Consider the following 20,720-nt stretch of genomic DNA (forward strand, 5'->3'; position numbering starts at 1 on the left):
CGAAACTAACACATTAAAACATAATCTACTTTCAAAAAATGATTATCAGTCCACTCTGTTCACTAAAGTTTGTGTGTCCCGGTGAATGAAATGTACAGACATAACAAAAGAAGATGAAATAAACACATGAAATCATGGTAACTGTTTCTTCTCTTACCTTCTGTCAGGGAGGAAGTAGATTTTGACGTAAGGGTTCCTGGGCCGGCCGTCTTCCCTGGCTGGCAGGTCTTTGGCGCCCAGGATGGTGACGATTAGCTGATGGCCCACTTTGTCGTACCACAGTTTGACCTGCGGGGGCAGAGCAGAGACAGCCTGCTGAGAGACAGCTCAGGGCCCAAGACGAATTAAAACACACCGAGGGAATAATGCAGGAGAAGACAGCTTCATCAAGTCAGAGGGGAAGTTTCTGCATCTATGTCATCTTTTAATGGGTTTACGTCCCATTTCTATTTTAACGTGCAGTTTTTGACCTCAGTATGGTGTCTTCTCCTGTATTCACCCTCCAGGAAAATATGTTTAGCTGGTAAAATGATGTCGGGTCACATGCTTGGAGGGACAGTTTTTCAAAGCTTTACAGGTCATTAAAATGTGGAATTTACTATATCAGTGTTAATATGGTGTGACAATGCTAAACATGTCAAGACCCTCCTTTAATGAATGTAATGTGTTGTGCTTCTTCATATACCGTATCTGTATGCATTGTGTTTCTTTTTTCTTTTATGTCAAAATTTTTGTTTTTGTATTTATTTGTTTATGTTTATTATTCCCTCTGCAGTGATGAATAAAGTTTATTACAATTTAAATAAATGCAATTAGCCTTAGTGTCATTTCACCTAACATTGTCTGAAGTGAAATAATAGGGGCAACATGCTCTAACATTAACAATGTGCTCCGTCTACAAGTGATGATGTTCTGAGTAATAATGTTCTCTAAGATATTCAATGGGGATCAATATGGAGAAATCAATCATGCTGTTGCGAGAGGATTCAAAGACGGGTCACGCTGAAACGGAAGTATGGACTCCAGCAGAAGACACTTAGAAGAAGGAAAAAAAAGTCCAACTGAAGTCTTAAAGAAATTACATGAAATGAGAAGTAAAACTTCTAAGTTCTTGTCCATACTTCATCACACATATGATGATGGAAAGGGACCTGCACTGTTTAAGACTAACAGCTACACATGCAGCAATGCAAGAGAGAGCATTCAAGACAAGTCAGTCGATCTGATAGAGGCAGAAACGGACAGCACGAGGGTAATGGGCAAACAAATTGTACCAGGAATCTGTAAACTGATAGCCCACCAAAATACCAGATATTGCAAAACATGAATATACTCTCATGAAAACTGTGATTGTATAAAAAAAATAAAAAATAAAAAAAAACTGCAATAAGTGTATCCTATTCTGTGTGCTAATATATGTGATCCAATAGTAAACTAGTCAAATTCAGTTCCCTTTACAATTTGTCCAATCAAGTATGTAATAGCTGAAACATATTTAAATAAGAATACACACATTAATACACAGATATAAAACCTAATCATTCCCCTCAATTCTAACTCAGTAGTGTGTGTTTGAATTTGAAAACCCACAGTGTGAATCTTTGCAGACATCTGCATATGAATAATGTTCCCTATTGGTTAGACCACATAGCAGAGTTTCTCTTTAACAAAACAACATAACCATGAGATAAATAACCAAAGTTTTAAGCAGGCATAATAACCCTCTGGCGAACTAATTTAAGAATTCAGATTTACACAAAGTGATTCGACTGCATGATCATAAAACAAAAAGCACAAAAAAAGACAGACTGATATTAAAGATGACAGACTAAAAGAGGGAAACCTTCCAGCCTCCGAGGCTTTGCTCTGTTTGAACTTCTTATTAGTTATTTGGGAGGTACAATTTGCTTATTCGTTAACTGTCATCCGGAAGGGAAAATGCAATTTGGCTTTGGCTTCCCAAACAGGACGTGGAACTTGGTATCTTTTCACTGCAACATGAAACCACACAGCCATCAGCTGTGATCTGCTAATTAGCATCACTTCAACTCGCACATGGAGGAGTCCTTCTGTGGATGTGTGGAGGGTTCGAGTTATTGAGGCCAGGCTTCATGTCACACTGAGGCAGAACAAATCCAAGTCCTTTGTCCTAGAAAAAAATTACAGAGACACCCTCCTGCATTGCCCGAGAGAAAATCCAAAAAGTGACTACACAACACAGGTTCAATCACTGCAGTCCAAAAAACTAGGCAATGGAAGAGTGTCTCTTAAAATGTGTTGGATTAGTTGAGCATGCACTACTTGGGAGTAATGATGTGAATGGGTTAAAATGAGTAAGAGAAATTGTTATCATAACAGTGATACCAAGAACTCAAATAGAAGAAAATGACACAATGCACTGCACGGAGAGGAAACTTGAAGCTGCCATTTCCCCGGGAATGCATTTTCCAAAGTATGGAAACAGAAAAAAAAAAAAGGCCAGTCAACAGTCAATGAGAAAAAACCAAACAGAGTTTGTGCCCTTCAGACAGGGCCCATTACCTGGACCCTAGGGGCAAAAGGCGTTGTTCTTCTACTAAGGCTTTGGCTCTGGATAAGCAAAATTAAAGAGCAAAACAAAAAAGAAAAAAAAAGAAAATGCAATAAAACCAAAACCCCACAACACAAAAACTCACAATACAACAGGAAGTTTGCAGTTGGAAGATTTAGGCCAGCTGGTTCATTCTTGTTTCCTTGTATCACCTTTCATTTGTATCTTATATTCTATTTCTGCCTCATCGCAGATTAACTGTCCCTGTGCTTCCCTGCTTTGTTCTGCATCGGCCCTTTCAGCAAATTATCAATGGCTCGCATTTCTATCTGTCTGTCTTCCCTGGACCTTTTCTCCTCCGCTTCAAAGCTTGCGTCACAGTGACGTTAAACACGGTTGTTATCCACAGACACGATTTGAAGACTGCTCCAAAAATATCATACAGACAGCTCTTTACTGTGTAGAATTATTCATCAGGCACTGAGGGTCCTCTGAGGTTTATTTTTCAGTGGTTATTAGTTTTGGATCACAGAAATATAGAACATAGGTATCTGGGTGAGAAAAGATTTAACTGGCTGCGGAGATTCTTTTTTTTTGTTGTTTTATGACTGACAGGATGCACTTGTATTACACAATGTATTATATGTGTCAGTGTGGGGCAGATTGATATTCAAACCCTGTGTCAGTCAAACCCAACGATTCCTCATAAATACAGAGAAGAAACATGTCCTGGAGCTCTCACTCAGCTGTTTCCCATGTGGATCCTAAATCTGAGAGTTGATTTATCTCCTGCTTTAATGTAGCCCTTTACCCGTTTACCCCAGGAGGGTTTTTATACCAGATAATGGACAACACACAACGTAACCTGATCTACAGCCCTGTGCTGAGTTGGTGAAGGGCCAGCTAAACAGGCTGAGAGATAGATGCAGAGCCTGGAACTCCTAACAATGGTTTGGAGATTAAAGTCATAATTTGGGTTGCAGAATGAATACACAATGTGAATATTATACACACTATCCCATTTCATTCAGTGGTCAGAGTACTCTAACACTCCAGTCCCTCTGCAGGATTATTATGTAGCACTATATGTCAAGTTGAGGTCACTTACTGAGAGCTGTCCTGACAGGTACTGGGGTGCGTCCCTCAGCATGCTGGGACTCATGGGGGACGTGACGGAGATGGACGGGCGATCCATCTTCTGAGACTCAAAAGAACTTGAACCTGACAGGGCACAGACAAAACGGTTAAGATTATCTCGTGGTTATGTTGGTTTTAGTTTGTAGTCTCAGTGACACGAGGGGCGGAAACAGGAGAGAGAAGATGACACAGACAACACGAGAGACACAAAGGGGACAAGAAATGTTGTCATGAAAACGACAGAAACAGAAAGAGGCAGAGGGGGAAAAAAACAACTCCTGCAGACGTTTCCTTCACTTGATGTTTTTAGGATGATGAATAGAATGAAATCTGCTGGACTCACTTGATTCCAGTTGTGCATGTGTGCTGTCTGGTATCCTTGGAATATCTCTGAAAAAAGAAAAAGAGAGAATAAATGTGAGTGTGTGAGACAGAAGAGAAGGAGGGGATGGAGAGGATCAATTTGAGCTAATGCTGAATGCACTGTGCTATAATGACCATAAGCACCGCATTAGTCTTCATTCAGCCAACAGCTCCCTCAGCAGCACAAAGCAGGTCAGCTATAGGAATTGACAAAGCAAGGGTGCTGCTGTTTTTTTCCATACAATTTCCTCTTCACAAACAGTTGGAGTACGAGCGAAGCGGCAGGTGCGTCATTCGGTCCCATACGAGGCCAGAGACGAGGGAGCCGGAGGGAAGGAGGAACAGATGTTGACTAAACAAGTCGGCGCCGCTCCTTCTCAAACACATTCTGTGAGGACACAACTCCTCCAAGATTCCCCTTTTCAAGTGTCTGTATTATACAGTTTAAACACAAAGTTGCTCTGAGTCACAAAAGCAGTGACGTTGAGGCAGTGAGCGTAAAGACATCAGAACTGGAAGGGCTTCAGAGAAAAATGTGAATGGAAGATTAAGATAATTAAAGTAGGCACAATCTGATGCATATCTCTTCCTATAATTAGTTTGAATTTGGGACATGCATGTTGTACATGAATGTTTGCTAGAGTATTATTTTTAAAATGTGAATCTTTGTTCAGATTGACTGAATCACATCTGAAAATATTCTAAGTCTTTTTTTTTTATCACTCATTTCACTGCACGGCCGATTCATTTTTACGTCATCTTATTATTAATTTAAACCTGTATGTGTTGCAAATCAAACACTATATTTGGCTGCTTGGCAAAAGTGTAACATTTAACTTGATTGATAAAATAATTGAGTTGATTAATCAAGCAGGTAGATGCTCTGGACAGATCCTAGTCTCTCATGGCTTTACAGTATTTGTTACGTACTAAAAAATCTTACTTTGAAACCGAAGTTGGCAAATAGATTGAGTAGTCTGCTTCATTATGGTATATTATGTATTATTATACATTATATTATATATTTGATTTAATATTAAAAAAAAAGTGATACAAATCCAGCACAAATTCCACCTAGTTACCGTCAACATGGTTGTTTGTGCTTATTGTCAGGGAAACAGTGGGGTGGATGGTGTTTGTGTGACGCTGACGGTGAGCTCTCACCTTATAGGCCGTGAGACCACCAGTTCCACCTGCGGCTCAGGCTTAGATTCTAATATGATATTGTAAACTTCTTTAAATGTGGCTCCTTGTAAAAGCTTCCCGTTCCACTCCAGCACCTGGTCACCTGCGAAAAAACACCAGAGACACTGAATGTCATCTTTTATGCTTGTGCTGTTTGTGTTGGCACATTATGAAATATACACATCATAATACTCTTTGGGGAAGGATGAAATTCAACAAATCCACGAGTTAAATTTCTATAAAAAGGTTTGTGTGTGTTTTTAATACCTGGTCTGAGGTGTCCAACAGTGTCTGCTAGACTTCCTTTCCTCACTTTAGTGATGAAAGCACAAAGTCTACCAGATTCTGTCATCTTGCCTCCCACCACCTGTAGAAGCAGAGAGGGGACTGGATTAGCCCAGCGATACATTTGTACAGCTAAACGTCAGCTCTGTTCTCATAACTGCAGGTTTAATGCACCACATTAAGTCTCCGTGGCATTGCCTAAAAAGATGTAACATGAGCACTGCAGCTTAAAAAAGAAGACAGGTTTGTTTTTCTCAAACTATTCTGTGGATGTCACGGCTTTAGCTCTTGCCTGCGAGGTATGAATCTACAATAAAAGCATTGCAAGGAGAGGGTCAATGGTAAAAGTGCATCTCTGTCTTTTAAAGAAATATGTCCAGGGCTGTGGTCTCCTCCCCAGAGACACACTCTGTAGCAGTGCAGGGCCGTGGGCTAGAGCTGTACAGTCCTGAGCTGATGTACTCCGCTCAGCATACATTGGCATCATACAACTAAAAATCCCTCTTAATGGCAGCTGAATGCCAACATACAAAGGAGCTTAAGGGAGTCTGCTAAATGAAATGGCTTTATGTAACAGACAGGAGCTGGAGAGGGAGGCTTGCAGAGGAGAAGGGAGAGAGAGAGAGAGATGGACAGTGAGGGTGAGGCTGGCAGCCTCACTGATGGACTGACTGGCTGGATTGCCGAGCTGGCTGGCTGCTGCTGAGCGGACAGAAATGCACAGAAGCACTGAGCAGACACAAACATGCCATTTCAGGAGGCTCATTCAATCAGTAATGATTTTTCCCCATCTTGCAGCTCTCGGTTTATCTATTTTTTCTCCTCATGGCCCACCAGGCTCTTCTGGACTTAGGCTGCTCTGCTATTTGTTTTTTAACAGTGTGCACCACCTACAGATGCAACTGAAAAGTGAAGCGGAAAATCGACAACAACAAAAAAGCCGATGCTTTCACAACAAAGTGACGACAGTGAAACAAATAACTGATAAAAGGTTTGACATTATAAGAGTAAGTCCCATACAGAAGGCGATACTGAAAAGAATGTAAATATGTATAAGACTGTGATGGTATAAAGAATAAACACTGAAACAACAAAAACAAATACTTCAATTGTCAAACGTGGGCAGTGTGTGACTTGTTTTCTCTGAGCAGCTGAATGCAGTTCATTAAAGTAGTTCAGTGTGAGTGAGTTCAGAAAATTATACAGCCTAATATCAAACGCTGCTCATTAATATTCATCTGGGATATAATCAAGCCTCTAATGAATATTAATACTGAGTAGTACGGTGATGTAATCAATAATTGGAAGCCAAATTCAGTGAGCCAAACACAAGAGAGGCCACGCAATCACCGACTTCACAGCTACATGTTAGCATAGATGTCCGTAACCAACACAGATGGTCCCGTCACATTTTCACAGAATTCCTTAATATGATGGGGCTTTTAAGTGAAACCTATTACTCACACATTTTGTGTCAATGTGATAGATGTGCATATTTTAAGATGCTATTTTGGGAGTAGAATGATAGCAATTACAGCAAGGATAACAGTGTGTGTGTGTGTGTGTGTGTGTGTGTGTGTGTGTGTGTGTGTGTGTGTGTGTGTGTGTGTGTGTGTGTGTGTGTGTGTGTGTGTGTGTGTGTGTGTGTGTGTGTGTGTGTGTGTGTGTGTGTGTGTGTGTGTGTGTGGATCCTACCTGCAGACACACAGGTAGACGGAAATATAAACTCACCTTCAGACCAAGCAGAGCTCCTGAGTCCCGAGGCACGCTTCCATCTTTCATGCGCTTGTTGAGCAAAATACGCCCTATTAGGCGATCCCCATCTTTGGACGTCTGCCACGTCACCGGGTGCTACAAGGTCAGAGCAACAACACACCTTTTGTTTAACAACTCATCCACTTGAATTTGATCACTTCAGACCAAAGCAGACAACTGTCTACAGTGAAAGGGGACATCAGGGTAGCACTGTATTACTTCACTTGGGGAACAAAGTTCACACAAACTCTGCTCAATTATTCAGACTGCTTTGGTGTTTGGATAGAAGAGTGCTCAGTCATTTTCATTCAGAATGGTGTCATATTATCTGTTATGCTACTGCTGGTGGAAAAAAAAAAAGTATATATAACAATTTTAAAGACAAAATACATCTCATCAATAGTCTAAAGTACTATTTCCAGAGCTTGTGTGAACCTGCCAGTGAGAGGGTGAAGTGAGCTACATGCAACGCCCCATGCAGAGTAAAGCAAGCAGCCCCAACACTCCTCCTCAAACCAGCTCTTCAAACAGGAGCAGGAAGACCGGAGTCTCGCTCCGGTGCTTCACTACACACAAACATACAACCACCAGAAAAAAAGGGGGTGAAAAGTAACCAATGGTAGGAGAACAAATGAAGTAGACCACAGGGTGCCGGGTTAAAGTTAAAAAAAAGATGAAAAACAGACAGCACAGAAGAAAGCCATGAGACACAGACAGGGTGAAATCACAGACGCGGCAGTGGAAGGGAAAAAAGAAAAACAAATGTTTTACGTTTTTGTGCAAAACAAATCCAATCTTCCCTGTTTGGTGTGCTTTTTGGGTTTTGCTATAGAAGTGAGTGGAAAGTCGGGCAGGGGGACAGGTTCTGTCTGGACTGGGTGCTGTGGGGAAGGGCAGCAGAGTGACAGGGACGGGCCTGAATAAAGGTGTTCCTACTGCACTGAACAGGACCGCTGCAGAGCAAGAACACAACATACGGAGGAGAACGAGCATGCAACTAGGAGAGACCCACATTCCTGAGTGCCATGACAAACAGAGAGGTTGTGTGTCAATGCTCTACTTTCTTTTTTTTTTTTCTACTGTAAGATGTGTAGTTTCTGTTTGGGGAGCAAAACAGCAAGTACAAGTAGCAAGCAAAGAGGGTGTCCCCAAGAGACTTTTTTCGGCAACACCGAGCAAAGGTGGAGCCAAAAGTAACCGAACAAAAAGGAACGAAATCGCAAGAGAAATCAATTTATACAACGTCAAATCAAATCCAAAAAAAAACAAAAACATCTCACCTATTTACACTTAGTGACAGAGAGCAAACAAAGACTGGATGGGTAGGTCATAAATAATAATCATAACAAAATGCAGGCTAGATTGTCTCAGTACCTTCTCACTATGGCTATGCTCCTCGTTTAGGGTAGTGCTACTGCACGTATCAACTCCCGAGTCTTTAACCTGCGGTTCACACCATGCCAAGTCCTCTTCAAATGAGTGTCCCCCAAAGCGCACCATTTTCTTTTGCCTCTCAGATAAGGTGTGTGTCGGCTCGGACATAAATGTCTGCTCAATAGTTTTTCTTTTTCCCCTTTGACTGTCCCCTACAAGTGTGGGATAAAAAACAGAAAGAAAAACAGAAAAAACAACATGCAAAGGTGTAAATAAAACAAAGGAAACATGAAATGACAAAAGACTCTGGGAGAATGGGGGGGATGGGGGAGGAGAGAGACAGAGAGAGAGGGGAGAGAGAGATGGGGGAGGGAGGTAGGTAGGTAGGGAGGGTCAAGGCAGGGCTCCACATGTCTCACCAAAGACATTGGGGAAGCCTCGCTGCTATGCCATGACGCATGGTCCCACCAATGGCCATCCAAATCTCCTGTAAGGTGGGGGGGAGGGGGCGCACATACACGAGAGAGGACAGCGAGAGGGACAAGTGAGGACACCACAGTGCACTACATACAGACATTAACACACGCACACACACACACACACACACACACACACACAGAACACACACACACACACACACACACACACACACACACACACACACAGAACACACATAAACAAGACATCCAAGCATTCATCTATGCACGCACGCACGCACACATACACACACACACACACACTCTCACATACTGCCCGAGCTGATAAGGTGCTCGTCATGTGCAACGCTAAGAGTCCTGCGGAGAAAGAAAGATGCAGCTCAGGTAATAATGCAGGAATGCTCAAAGCTGACTGGACCATCTCAACACCGGGCTGACAAGACGGCTGCAGTCAAACCTAAAGACAATTCAGAGCTCTTTAAAAAAGTCTTGTATGCGTTCCACCAGCACATACAAGGAAGAGCCTTGTAGAGACGCTGAGAACATGGAAACTCATCACTGACAGCAGCAGAAATCAGCCTCTTTTAATGTTGCAACAAGTGTAGGTGTTACATATTTGGAGAATTTTCTGACCTCAGCTGGCTTCAGTGCTGCATTTGAAATTTGTGATGACGAAATATGTTGGACTGCTTCACATTACCTAAGAATATTGCTTTGAAAGAAGGAAAGTTTTTTTTCAGGAGGTGACTGTGGCTCAGATGGTGGCGCAGGTTTCCCGCTAATCATAAGGTTGATGGTTCAATCCCCAGTTCCTCCTCTTCATAGGTCAAAGTGTCTTTAGGCAGGACACTGAACTCCCAAGTTGGTCCTGGTGGCAGGTGAACGCTTTGCATGCTATAAGTGTGTGTGTGAATGGGTGGATGGGAAACCGTGTAAAGCCCTCTGAGATAGCAAAGGTGATAAAGTTCAGACTATTTACCATCATTTCAATCCATTCATCAATGTCCCTCAACACATCTTGTTCGTCATAATAAATGCAGTGTGGTGATGAAGAGGAGGGGAAAGGATCTACATTACCTTCTGAATATTGTCAAGAAATGAGGTTGATTTGGAAAATGTGGTCTTAACTTTGAGAAAATTCAAACAGCAGTACCACTTTCACAAGATACTGGTTATGAGTCGTCAAACAAAGTTTTATATTTTACAGTATATGGGTTTTTGGCAATTTTGCAGCTGGAGTTTTAATATTAAAACATTAAAATCTCCACGCTACGGGGGAAAAGATAGCATGACTGTTGTTTTGTCCATCATCTACTATCTGAACTGATCACAAGATAAGATTTTGTGCATCCAAATCTGTTTGGCTCAACACAAAAGGTAAACTCATGAACCTCATCGTTACTGCATTATTTGACACTGTGCTTCAAACCTTCTTCTTCAAAGCTTCTGTATCATGAAAAGTCAAACAGAGAGGAGTAAAGCTTCAAAAACAAGACTGATAACCTGCCCTCTTACTACACAAACATCCTCCCTGTTTGATTTTCATCTACATTCTTCAGAAACTTTTTGGCTGGACTCTTATTTGACATCAGCAGACAACAACGCACATTTTGTTGAAACAAAGTTAGCATGCTGCTATCTTATCCTGTCGTGGCTGCATCTGTGGGAGAGAGCAGGGCTGATCTCTAATGTGTTTAACTGGGGATTCAGATTGCAGTGCCACACAGCCTTAACTGACCTCAATCTAAAGTGCACCAGGGAGAGGTTTTAAAGATGAGGCTCTGATTACAACTTCTGTGGTATAGTATCAGTGGACATGCAGCCTGGAAAAAGACAGGCCAGTGACTACGATGATGTTACAGGATGGAGGTTTCTGAAGCTATTTTTATTCTATTTCATATTTTTACAAGAGAAAAAGCAAGAATAGGGTGAGAATAAGAGAATAAAGACCTATAACCTTTTCTCTTGGTGAAGATGTGATGCTGCCATCAAAAGAAACAGAGAAGACACGATTTTCTCATGAGACAAAAAACAACAACACCTCAAACAATAACTCAGTGTTTTTCATCTAATGGAAATCTGTCTGTCATCCTACAGGATTTGGCCTGTTCCCCTCTGTTGATGCACACTGCAGCGAGTTGATGAATACTTTCGATTTGATTAGGAAGCTTAAAAATCCACGCTAAATCAAAAGAGTGGAAAAATATTGAATCCAAAGGTGGTGCTAAGATTCTTAGTGGAGAGCAGTATGGAGTTTAGTAGGACTGAAAGTTCAAAGTTGGAGAAAAGAAAATCTTATTCAATAATTTTTTTTTTTGATCATCAGTAAAATACTGCTGAGAAACTGGTCACCTCTCTGTCCAGAGACCTTCGTCTGAAACTTTCAACATCACAATATAAAGATGCAACGGGTATTTACAGTTCTAAATGTTATTCACTTACAAGTCAAAAATGAAGGGAATTAAGAAGGGAAAAAGAACGTGTTCTTATTAAAGCATATACAGGGTGAGATGGGGTCTTTTAAACAATACTTAATTAACTGACTGGCGTTCATCAAACGGCTGTCTTTCACTTGTACACGTGCTGCTGTTGGTATACTTGTGTGCCTGCATGAATGTACAGTATGTAGTCCGTAGTAAACCATAGAGCCGCAGGTACGGGTAAGGTCATCTGAAAACACTGCACTTGTGCCACCCTTGGACCATATACATCACATTTCACACACTTCACTGCCCCTGCAAAGAGCTGTAGAACTTAATGGATCTATAGAGGACAGGCCTCCTTCAAGCATTATCTGGCTGAGGATTCAATCTCAAGGAAATCAGGGAACTCTGACGGAAAGGCATAAAAATAGACTGCCTATGCTTCTGGATGTGGTGGAGGAGGAGGAGGAGGAGGAGATGGGGGAGCTGGAGCGTACGAGGGTAAAGAGGATTTTCAGTATAGAAAAAAAAAACTAAATGGAAGAGGACTGCAGTATAAAGATAGCATCAGTGTGAATAAATATAGCCAGAAATGTCACAATGCACCCACCTGCCAGTGGACAGGACGGGCCGGAGTTTGAACCACCAACCCAACAATTAATGTAAAATACTGCTAAGTCATAGTGACCCAGTTCTGGCTACATTATAGGTTTGTTTGAGCAGTCATGTTTTTTAATCTACCTGATTTATTTTTTAGCAATGAAATTATTGACTCCTCCAGCTCCGCTGTCACAAGGACAGATACAGGAGATCGTTCCTGCCCACTGCAATAAGACTGTACAATAACTCACCTCTGGCAAAATCCATCACACAACAATAACACCATTGGTTGTCTGTTTTCTTGTTTGTTTAAATCCTTGCACTATTGTTTAGTTAGTTTTAATTTCATTATTCTACTTATTTTTATTCTATTTTATTGTATATACCGTGCATTTTTATATTTAATATTTTTTTACTGCTGTTTTATTGCTTCCTGTACCTATAATGCTGCTGTAGCGAAAACAAATTCCCCTTGTGGGATTAATAAAGTAACTATCTATCTATTTCATAATGATATCCAAAACTATGAGAATAAAACTTAAGACTGAAACTGTCTTTTAACAAAGCCAGACTTTGTGTCACTCTTGAAAATGTTTGGTACAATTTTTAGCAGTGTTGTTTTATAAAATTAGGACCTATAGCTTTTTAAATATTTTTTTCAGAGGTTACAAATTTGTATTCTTTACAATGCACTATTATCGGATATTATTGCATTATTAGATCGCACCAATTATATAAGATGATCCTGAAATGAACTATCTTCACTATCTGTTGTTATTTTGATGTTGTGTTTTAACAAATACTTAACACCATAATCCGTATTTGAGTAAAAAGCTCTCCAAGATTTCAACACAATTTTCTTCAAAGTTGCGACGGAGCTGCAAGGTCAGTTCAAGCCAAACAACCAAACTTTTCTCCTTGTCCCGTTCCCTTTGCTACCACTCTGCATCCATCAGTCTCAGAGAGTGCTAAAACTATTTACTGTACACAGTTATGCGGTGTGATAAAACATTATGGATGTCCCCAGACAGGCTGTGGCCTCCGTGGCCTTCTAACCAACAGCTGACAACAGTGATTACCCCCTTTGCCTTCCAGCTGCTGTTCTGTCAGCAGCCGAACACCGGAGCACAGCTCGGTGTGGTATTCACTCTCACTGAACAAGTCACTTGCATAATGTGGTCATAACAGTCCAAACAGCTTCAGGCCAGCATTTAATAAACAAAATAACCGTATGTTGAGCTTTGTGTTTATCTGTTTTATTTGGACCTATAGATTTAGACTTACAGGTTTATTTCAAGGTTATATCAGTTATAATTTCACCTCCACCTTCAGCAGCCCCCTCCCCAGCCCACCTTCAACGTTTGTGAAAACGACTTTGCCAGCATGGAGGCACGTCCAGCCTTTCCCCCTTTCTTTCCCCAAAAACTTTATTAACAGTGGCACGCCATAATTGGGCACTGATCCCCAGCAAGGGAACTGTGTGGTTTTTCAGGGAGCAGGAAACTCATCACGGCCATAAATTGTGAGCATCAGCAGTCTGCGCCCGGCCCGGCCGCTTCGCCCCAGCTCTGAGGCCCCACAATGTGCTGATTCAGGTCGAAGGCAGAGCGCAGGCAGTGGCGGAGTTCACCACTAGCAGGCTCTCCATCACTTTGACGGCTCAATAAAAACCAGTGTAAACTATTAATTGGATCATTAATTATTGATGCTGTTTTTACTACAATTCAAGGGGTGAGAGCGGAAAAGAGGCACGGGTGAAACAGTGTGTATGTTTAAACATAGTCGCCATGCTAGGAAGGTGATACAGTATCATGTTAAACCCCTGGCGAAGGCAGACCGTAACACTTGAAGTTTTATTCTGATATAAAAGACCCAACTATCTCCTGTTATCACAAAATACACCAATATTATCCAGGTATAAAAAGCTAAACTGATAAGACTATCTTTCTAAGACCTAGCATGAGTGCACAGACCACAAACCCAACAGACTTACTGAGGTGCAAAAACTCATCCCAACAGCCATTAATGAGGATGTAACTTAGGTTGTCACTACACAATGTCCACCCGTCTGCTGTAGTTAGCCAGCCATCCTCTCCTTTTCTGTGTGTTCGGCACTATTATGAGACTGCATGTCAGGGGAATCGATAAAGAGGAAAACACAGGCAGAGGACCATCACAATAAATCAGTCTCACAGACAGAGTCAGGCCCATTACAGCTGGCACACCCTCTCTCCTCCAGTCTCCTCCTTCTCTTGGACTGCCCCCCCCCCCCCATTCTCATCCCATCAAGCCCTCCTCCCTCCTCACAGGCCCCCTCGATGTATCGAAGATTTGAGAGCATGACATGCACCCTGCTTAGCCTGCTGTTACGCACCCATCTTGCCGTCCAGTCAAGCTGAATGTACAAGTCCCCGAGATGCTGACGGATGATGTGGCCAAAAAGTGATTTCTGCCCCCTTTTAAATGTCTCTCCTGCTTTGGTCTCACAATTGATGTTCTTTCTATAGCTGCTCTGGCTGTTTGATGTTGTTTTTCAGTGGAACATCACAGAGTGCTTGGTTGGCATTGTGTTACAGTATCAGCTCTTTAGACCCAATCATGATCACTGTGTGAGGATGTTCTTTTGGGGAGTGTATAGAATACCTGCTCAACCTGATACAGCTGAAACACATCTGCGCATTCTTCAGTCACATTTAATTCACTGCATTGGTAAATTCTAGGCACTGACTTATCGAGGTAGTGCATGCCTAACCGTGTGGTTTACATTTTTAAGTCACATGTCCAAATCTGGGCCCTTTAGTTTGAATCGTGTCTCTGTCTATCCCATAATTAAGTCTACTTTGACAACAAGGACACTTGGTTTAAAATAGATGGTTCAGTAGAATTTTCTGAACCATTTATCAGACTCCCTGCATGCACTGAATCACAGCAGCCTTAATTATGTCATGAATTAATGAAACTACCAATTAGAAGTAAATAAAGACCAGAGATAGCGCCACATAATCATCTGTCTGAGGATGTACTGTACCCAGCCTGGAGAACTATACTGATTCAGGTCAACAGTTCAGCTTTGTCCTTTGTTTTTCTTCTCTATCCCACACAGGCTGACCTGTGGAGGAGGCAGACAGACGCAGACAGAAACAACAGAAACTGTGACCCTCCAAACAGCCCACTTTCTCCCTATTTTTGTTCCATGGCTACCTGGGAACTCCCACATCAATAATGTAATGCTGGTGCAGGGCTGCTTCTCTCAGTGTGGAGAACAGTTACATAACAGAGTAGACCAACTCGATTTCTCTCCTCTCCTCTAGATTAAACATTTCTAGCATGTGGCAGGCGCTTTGGTCTGGTGTCACTGACAAAAGCAAACTGTGCTACTGTACTTTTTCATCCCTCTGTTTGCCAACGGCTTCTCCTCTCTCTTTTCTCTTTGGTACTTTTAACATTTGGGAGGTAAATGCCTCCGTAATTACAGGTTTGACAACAAAATCAATTTGTAATTACGACAACTGTCAACCAGGTGGAGAAACTAACAGCCTGAACAACTGCTTTTGATGTTGATTCTATTCAAAGTGGCGTTTATTTCAGTTACTCGGACTGTTTGCTTGCTGGAATGTGTTTACACACTTGGGCAAGTGTGCTTGTGTCTATAAACAGGTGAAGGACATTTGGTATCACTCTCCAAGAAACACAGAGATGATGCACGCTTTTATAACCAGCTGGTCAGATGGCTGTAATGCTCTCTTTTCTGGCCTACCACAGAATAAAACACATCTGCGACAATAAATAAAAAATTCTGCTGCACGAGAGAAGAGAGACCAAAAGAAGAGCGCACATTACAGCCATTATAAAGTCTTTACACTGGTTACCTGATAAGTTTTTGTTTTGAAATTATAATTCTTATAATAGTTTATATGGCAATATGTGTTGCTTTCCACCAGACTACCTCTCAGAAATGCTACTGGCTTATGAGGCAGGAAGATTCACCGGTTCTTCTCTTTTAGCATTTAACATTTGGAGATGAAATTTCTAAAAACATTTGCATTCCAAACCGCCGGAAAAAACCTGACAGAGAATCTGACAAGGGCTGAAAATATTATCTTTAAAAGTAGAACTAAAAACTTTTTCAGTCCGGCTTTTAAGTGGTGTTTTATAATTATATGGTTTGGTTGTTTTGCTTTGTATCCAACTTTAACATGTAATTGATTGATTGATTGATTGATTGATTGATTGATTGATTGATTGATTGATTGATTGATGTCCACTTCTGTTTTCTGTTTTGTGTCGACACCCCCACCCCTGCCCTCTGACTGTCTCCCTCTGCCTGTCGTTATGTAACACTGTCCACCATCAGATCATGTGAAACAGCTGGTGTGGGACCTGGCAAAGTGGGCCAGAAGAAGAGAGCCTCGAAGGCAGCAGCGCTACATTCATTTCAAATCACAGCCACACACATAAACACACATCCACACTGAAACATATCTGGCTGGCTCATGAAGGCACAAGCCTCCTCCTCAAAGGCACGGGAGCTGTTAGAGTAGATTCATTAATGACAAACAGAAAACACAGCAGGGCTTCGCACAAACATCAGGCTCATCATTTTCAGTTTTTATAGATGTTTACTGAAAAAGAGCAATTTTATAAATATAAATCAGTGTAACTGCGACACATGCAAAGGTTGTTGTGTCTTCTGCTATAAAAAAATTAAAAAAAAGTCATAAAAAGAATAAAACCAAACCTTTTAAAAAGTTCACAATTGATAATTACTGAAAACAAAATGCTGATTATTACGCTGTACTTACACTATACACTGCCTATTACTGTGTGCTCTACCTGTCATTTTTAAGAATCAAAAAAATTCATGCATAAAAAGATATCTTTTTCTGAATATGTATTTATATTATTCATGTTTTTAACAGAGTGTTTAACTCAAATAAAACTAGATAAAATCATATAAATAAACGCAGATAACTTTAAATGTTTTTTAAACTGAAAGTAATGAGCCCTACACATAAATACACAAAGCACATACATAGACTGCGGACTGGGGAGTCTGAAGGTTAAACAGTATCTGAGTCAAAAAATCAGTATCAACATGAGACAAAAACAATAATCAAATTGCAATCAGAGGAAATCTGTCTTTCTAACAACAATATTGTGTCAATAATAAGAAAGAAGGCTGACTATGATTGCACAAAAATCATCTGAGAAGCTTTGATAACCATATCGAGTAATGCTGAAAAAGCCTGTATGCAGAGGTAAAGTAGCAGCAGACAAGGAGGCTGGTGGTGTGGTGGCTCCTACCTTTTTCACTGACTGACTCACTCTCTATCTCCACGTCTTCACAGCTGGTGTACTCCGGCGTGGTGGCCAGCTCCTCCTCTGAGCTGCTCAGTGACACCTGCCGCATCTTCCCTCCCTTTTTGGTTTTGTGGGGCTTGGGGGGTGGCGGGCGCACCGACTCTGACTGGTCTGAGCTCAGAGAGTCGTTCCTCAACATGCTCTCCATCTTCTCCCTCTTTGTCTTGCGGACAGCCGAACTGGGGTCCAGGTGGTGCTGCTGCCTCCTCATGGGATCCCCCAGGTCTCCTCTCCGCAGGTCCCCTGACCGGTCACCCAGCACAGGGCTGCGGTGAGGCGTCGGGGGGCTGTGGTTGGATGTTCTGTGGCCTCCGAGGCCTGGGCCCATGGGCCCCGGGGAGGAGCGGTCGACAGAGTAGGAGCGCTGTCCCACCATCGGCGGCCGGCGCTCGGTGAGATGCTGACGGGACAGCCGGATGGGGCCGGGGTCATCCTGCTCCGTGTAAGCCAGGGAGACATCACTGTGTCGACGCTCGTGCCTCAGCCTTCCCACCTCAGCGTGCATCCTCATCTGCTCCTCGTAGGGCTGCGGTTTGACAGGGTAGCGTGCCAGGTTGGGGTCGCTGCGGTAGCGGGCCTGGAACTCCTCCTGGCGCTGCCGCTGGATGTCGTACTCGCTGGGCGGTCCATCTAGCTCCTGGTCAAGCGGGTATTCCTGGGAGTGCCAGCGTCCGGGGCCCCGCCGGTCCCGGTAGCCCATCCGCGCTGCTTCCACATCTGGGTACATGTGTGGGCCCCGCGGAGCCCGCCGAGGGTCCCCATCCCCATAGTCGGACGGTGATCTGGGCATGCCGCCGTCCGTCGGGGCATACTGTGAGTGGTCACCCCCCTCCCTTTGGTCGTATTTTTGGTTTGGATCCCTGGATGCAGATGGGCTTCGTTTCCTGTGGACCACAAAGGGGAACAAAAGTATTAAATGAATTATGCGGTTCACTTTGAACTGGATGTTGTCTGTTTTTTTGAATATACAGTTTATTATGATAATTTCTTTGGCCTGATTAAAATCACAAGTTTAAAAGAACTGAAGTTTGTCTATGCATATTTTTAATGTTTAATCAAATTTCCAGTGAGCATACAGCGGACGTGTACTTTACTAATGAAATAATAGCCTCAGTGCTTTTTTCCACACATCTCTGTGCTACTCTGCTGAGGCTGAGCCCTTTTGTCTGTCGTCTGTAGCTTCACTTTACTTTGCCTTGCACTTCAGTCCCTGTCAAACCCTGATGAAAGCTTGCACTGTCTCTGTCAAACACACATACAAAGGCAGAGAGAGAAATGGGACCAAACAGGAGGATGCAGCACCACTCCCTCCTCTCACAAGTGCAAGAGACTCTGACTGCTCTGCAACATGGCTGGCTAATGCTCTCCTTTTGGCATGTTTTTCATGCAATCAGGTTTTAATATCAGAGTTTACAGAAACAATATTCATGGAGAAACCAACTTATGGATCTGTCCCAATGAAAAAGTATGACAGGTAATACATACATGTAGCTTTAAGCCTGATTCTCCAAATACAAGCGCAGGTTTCCACGTTGAGAAAATCTACAGCACAGTCATACAGTTAAAATCCTGTTTGTCTTCAAACACAACCATGTCATATTTAATATTCTACTCTTTCAGCAACAGAGGCAATACTTCATTTTCATGTTGCTAGCATCTGATTACTTTCTTGATATCAGTGCTTAAATCAATTATAAACAACAGGATGGCACGAGATGAACTATACAAACTGCCCGGATATGACCTGATAGTGTTTTCCAAATTAATTGCGGGAGTGTGTGTGTGTGTGTGTGTGTGTGTGTGTGTGTGTGTGTGTGTGTGTGTGTGTGTGTGTGTGTGTGTGTGTGTGTGTGTGTGTGTGTGTGTGTGTGTGTGTGTGTGTGTGTGTGTGTGTGTCTGTGTCTGTGTGTGTGTGTGTGTGACTTTATGCAAGGGGAAACAGATAAGGAACCTGTCGGTGTACTGAGAGAATTGCATTGATAAATGATTCAGAGATTGACTGATTGTATTTGTGTGCACAGTGCAGCGCACATGGAGGGACGTAGAGAGACAAAAACAACATGTTTAAGTTGTCGGAATCTATGAACCTCAGAGGACCTTATTTATTTATTTATTTCAACACCTTATTCCTTCTGTTGAAAACAGCTGATGACACAAACACAACTAACAAAAAAATCATTAAACTCATGCTGTGTTTCAAACATTGTCTAAAAATATGTGTTGATAAAATAGATCAAAATTAAAGTGAAGTCCTGAATTGGAAAAAATAGCTAAAATGGTTATTTTCAAGTATGGTTCTAGTCAGCAGCCTCATATTTCTAAAATTAGCTGTCAATCATTTTATCATTGTCTGGTTGTCAAAAAGGAAACCAGGCAGGAAGTGGATGAAAAGCCTAGAGGAGGCTAACTGTGCATTAATGCATTTATTCTTTTGTTCAGAATCAATTATTCATTAACCACTTTTCTCCTACATTTCTTCCACTTTTCCTCCAGAGTAATAATGACATTTTGGTGAGGGAAAAGCTCTGTGAAGCATCTCCTTAATTTTGTACGTGACAACTTTCCATAAATTTCAAAGGGCTTCATAAATCACTGCTGTCAGCCTTGCTCACTGGCCAAGGTAAGGACTGCTCACGTGTGATTGGCTGTTTCACTGGAGAGGACAGAGGAGGTTTGGCCGGTGCGTATTGGATCACAGACGATTCGGGTTCGTCTGAGCATAATGGATGTGCAGAACAATAGATATAAGCAGGATGGAGAGGCACGTGTGGAAGAAGATGCTTTTTGTGTTCTCTGTGTTGAATTTCTATGTCGAACACTGAATAATCTCACTGAAGTGAAGTGCCAGAACCAGGAAGAGACAGAATGATGAATGAGGGCTGTTTACAGTTCATGAACTACTGTACAGTTAAAATATGGGCTGTTAGAGAGGGGCAGAAGTTGAGCAATAGTGCGGTACAAAATGTGCTTTCCAGCAACAAGGGTACATAAAAGTTAGTTTTACTTAATAATAGAAGGGACAGAATAACATGACTGCAAACAGAGATCAGAGGAGGATGAATATTACGTTACACTCAACAGAAGGAAACAAACGGGACTCCACATGAGTGTTTGTAATGTTGCTATGTGAATGCTGTTGGCCACAGTGTGCTAACCATAACAACTCTATAAGGTCATAATGCAACCCGGCATCACAACAAACCCAGAAGTCCACTGGAGTACAACGTCACATTTAGGAAATGAGAAACACAAAAACGGCACAAAAGGCAC

The 20,720-nt window shown here is 42.0% G+C and overlaps 1 protein-coding gene across 1 annotated transcript in view; it reads right to left on the minus strand.

Moving 5' to 3' along the window:
* rims2a (regulating synaptic membrane exocytosis 2a) overlaps positions 1–20,720 on the minus strand; it is a 141,430-nt gene that overhangs the window by 54,637 nt on the left and 66,073 nt on the right. The window contains 9 exon segments of the mRNA XM_069702107.1: positions 158–288; positions 2,542–2,589; positions 3,639–3,751; positions 4,011–4,057; positions 5,195–5,318; positions 5,483–5,582; positions 7,232–7,351; positions 8,630–8,841; positions 17,394–18,334. Of these exon segments, the coding sequence (XP_069558208.1) occupies positions 158–288; positions 2,542–2,589; positions 3,639–3,751; positions 4,011–4,057; positions 5,195–5,318; positions 5,483–5,582; positions 7,232–7,351; positions 8,630–8,841; positions 17,394–18,334 (1,836 nt within the window).

Source organism: Brachyistius frenatus, unplaced genomic scaffold, assembly GCF_029030835.1.
Source record: "Brachyistius frenatus isolate BFR_SWC_R1_liver_20210118 unplaced genomic scaffold, ASM2903083v1 Contig_40, whole genome shotgun sequence".
Taxonomy (NCBI): Eukaryota; Metazoa; Chordata; class Actinopteri; family Embiotocidae; genus Brachyistius; species Brachyistius frenatus.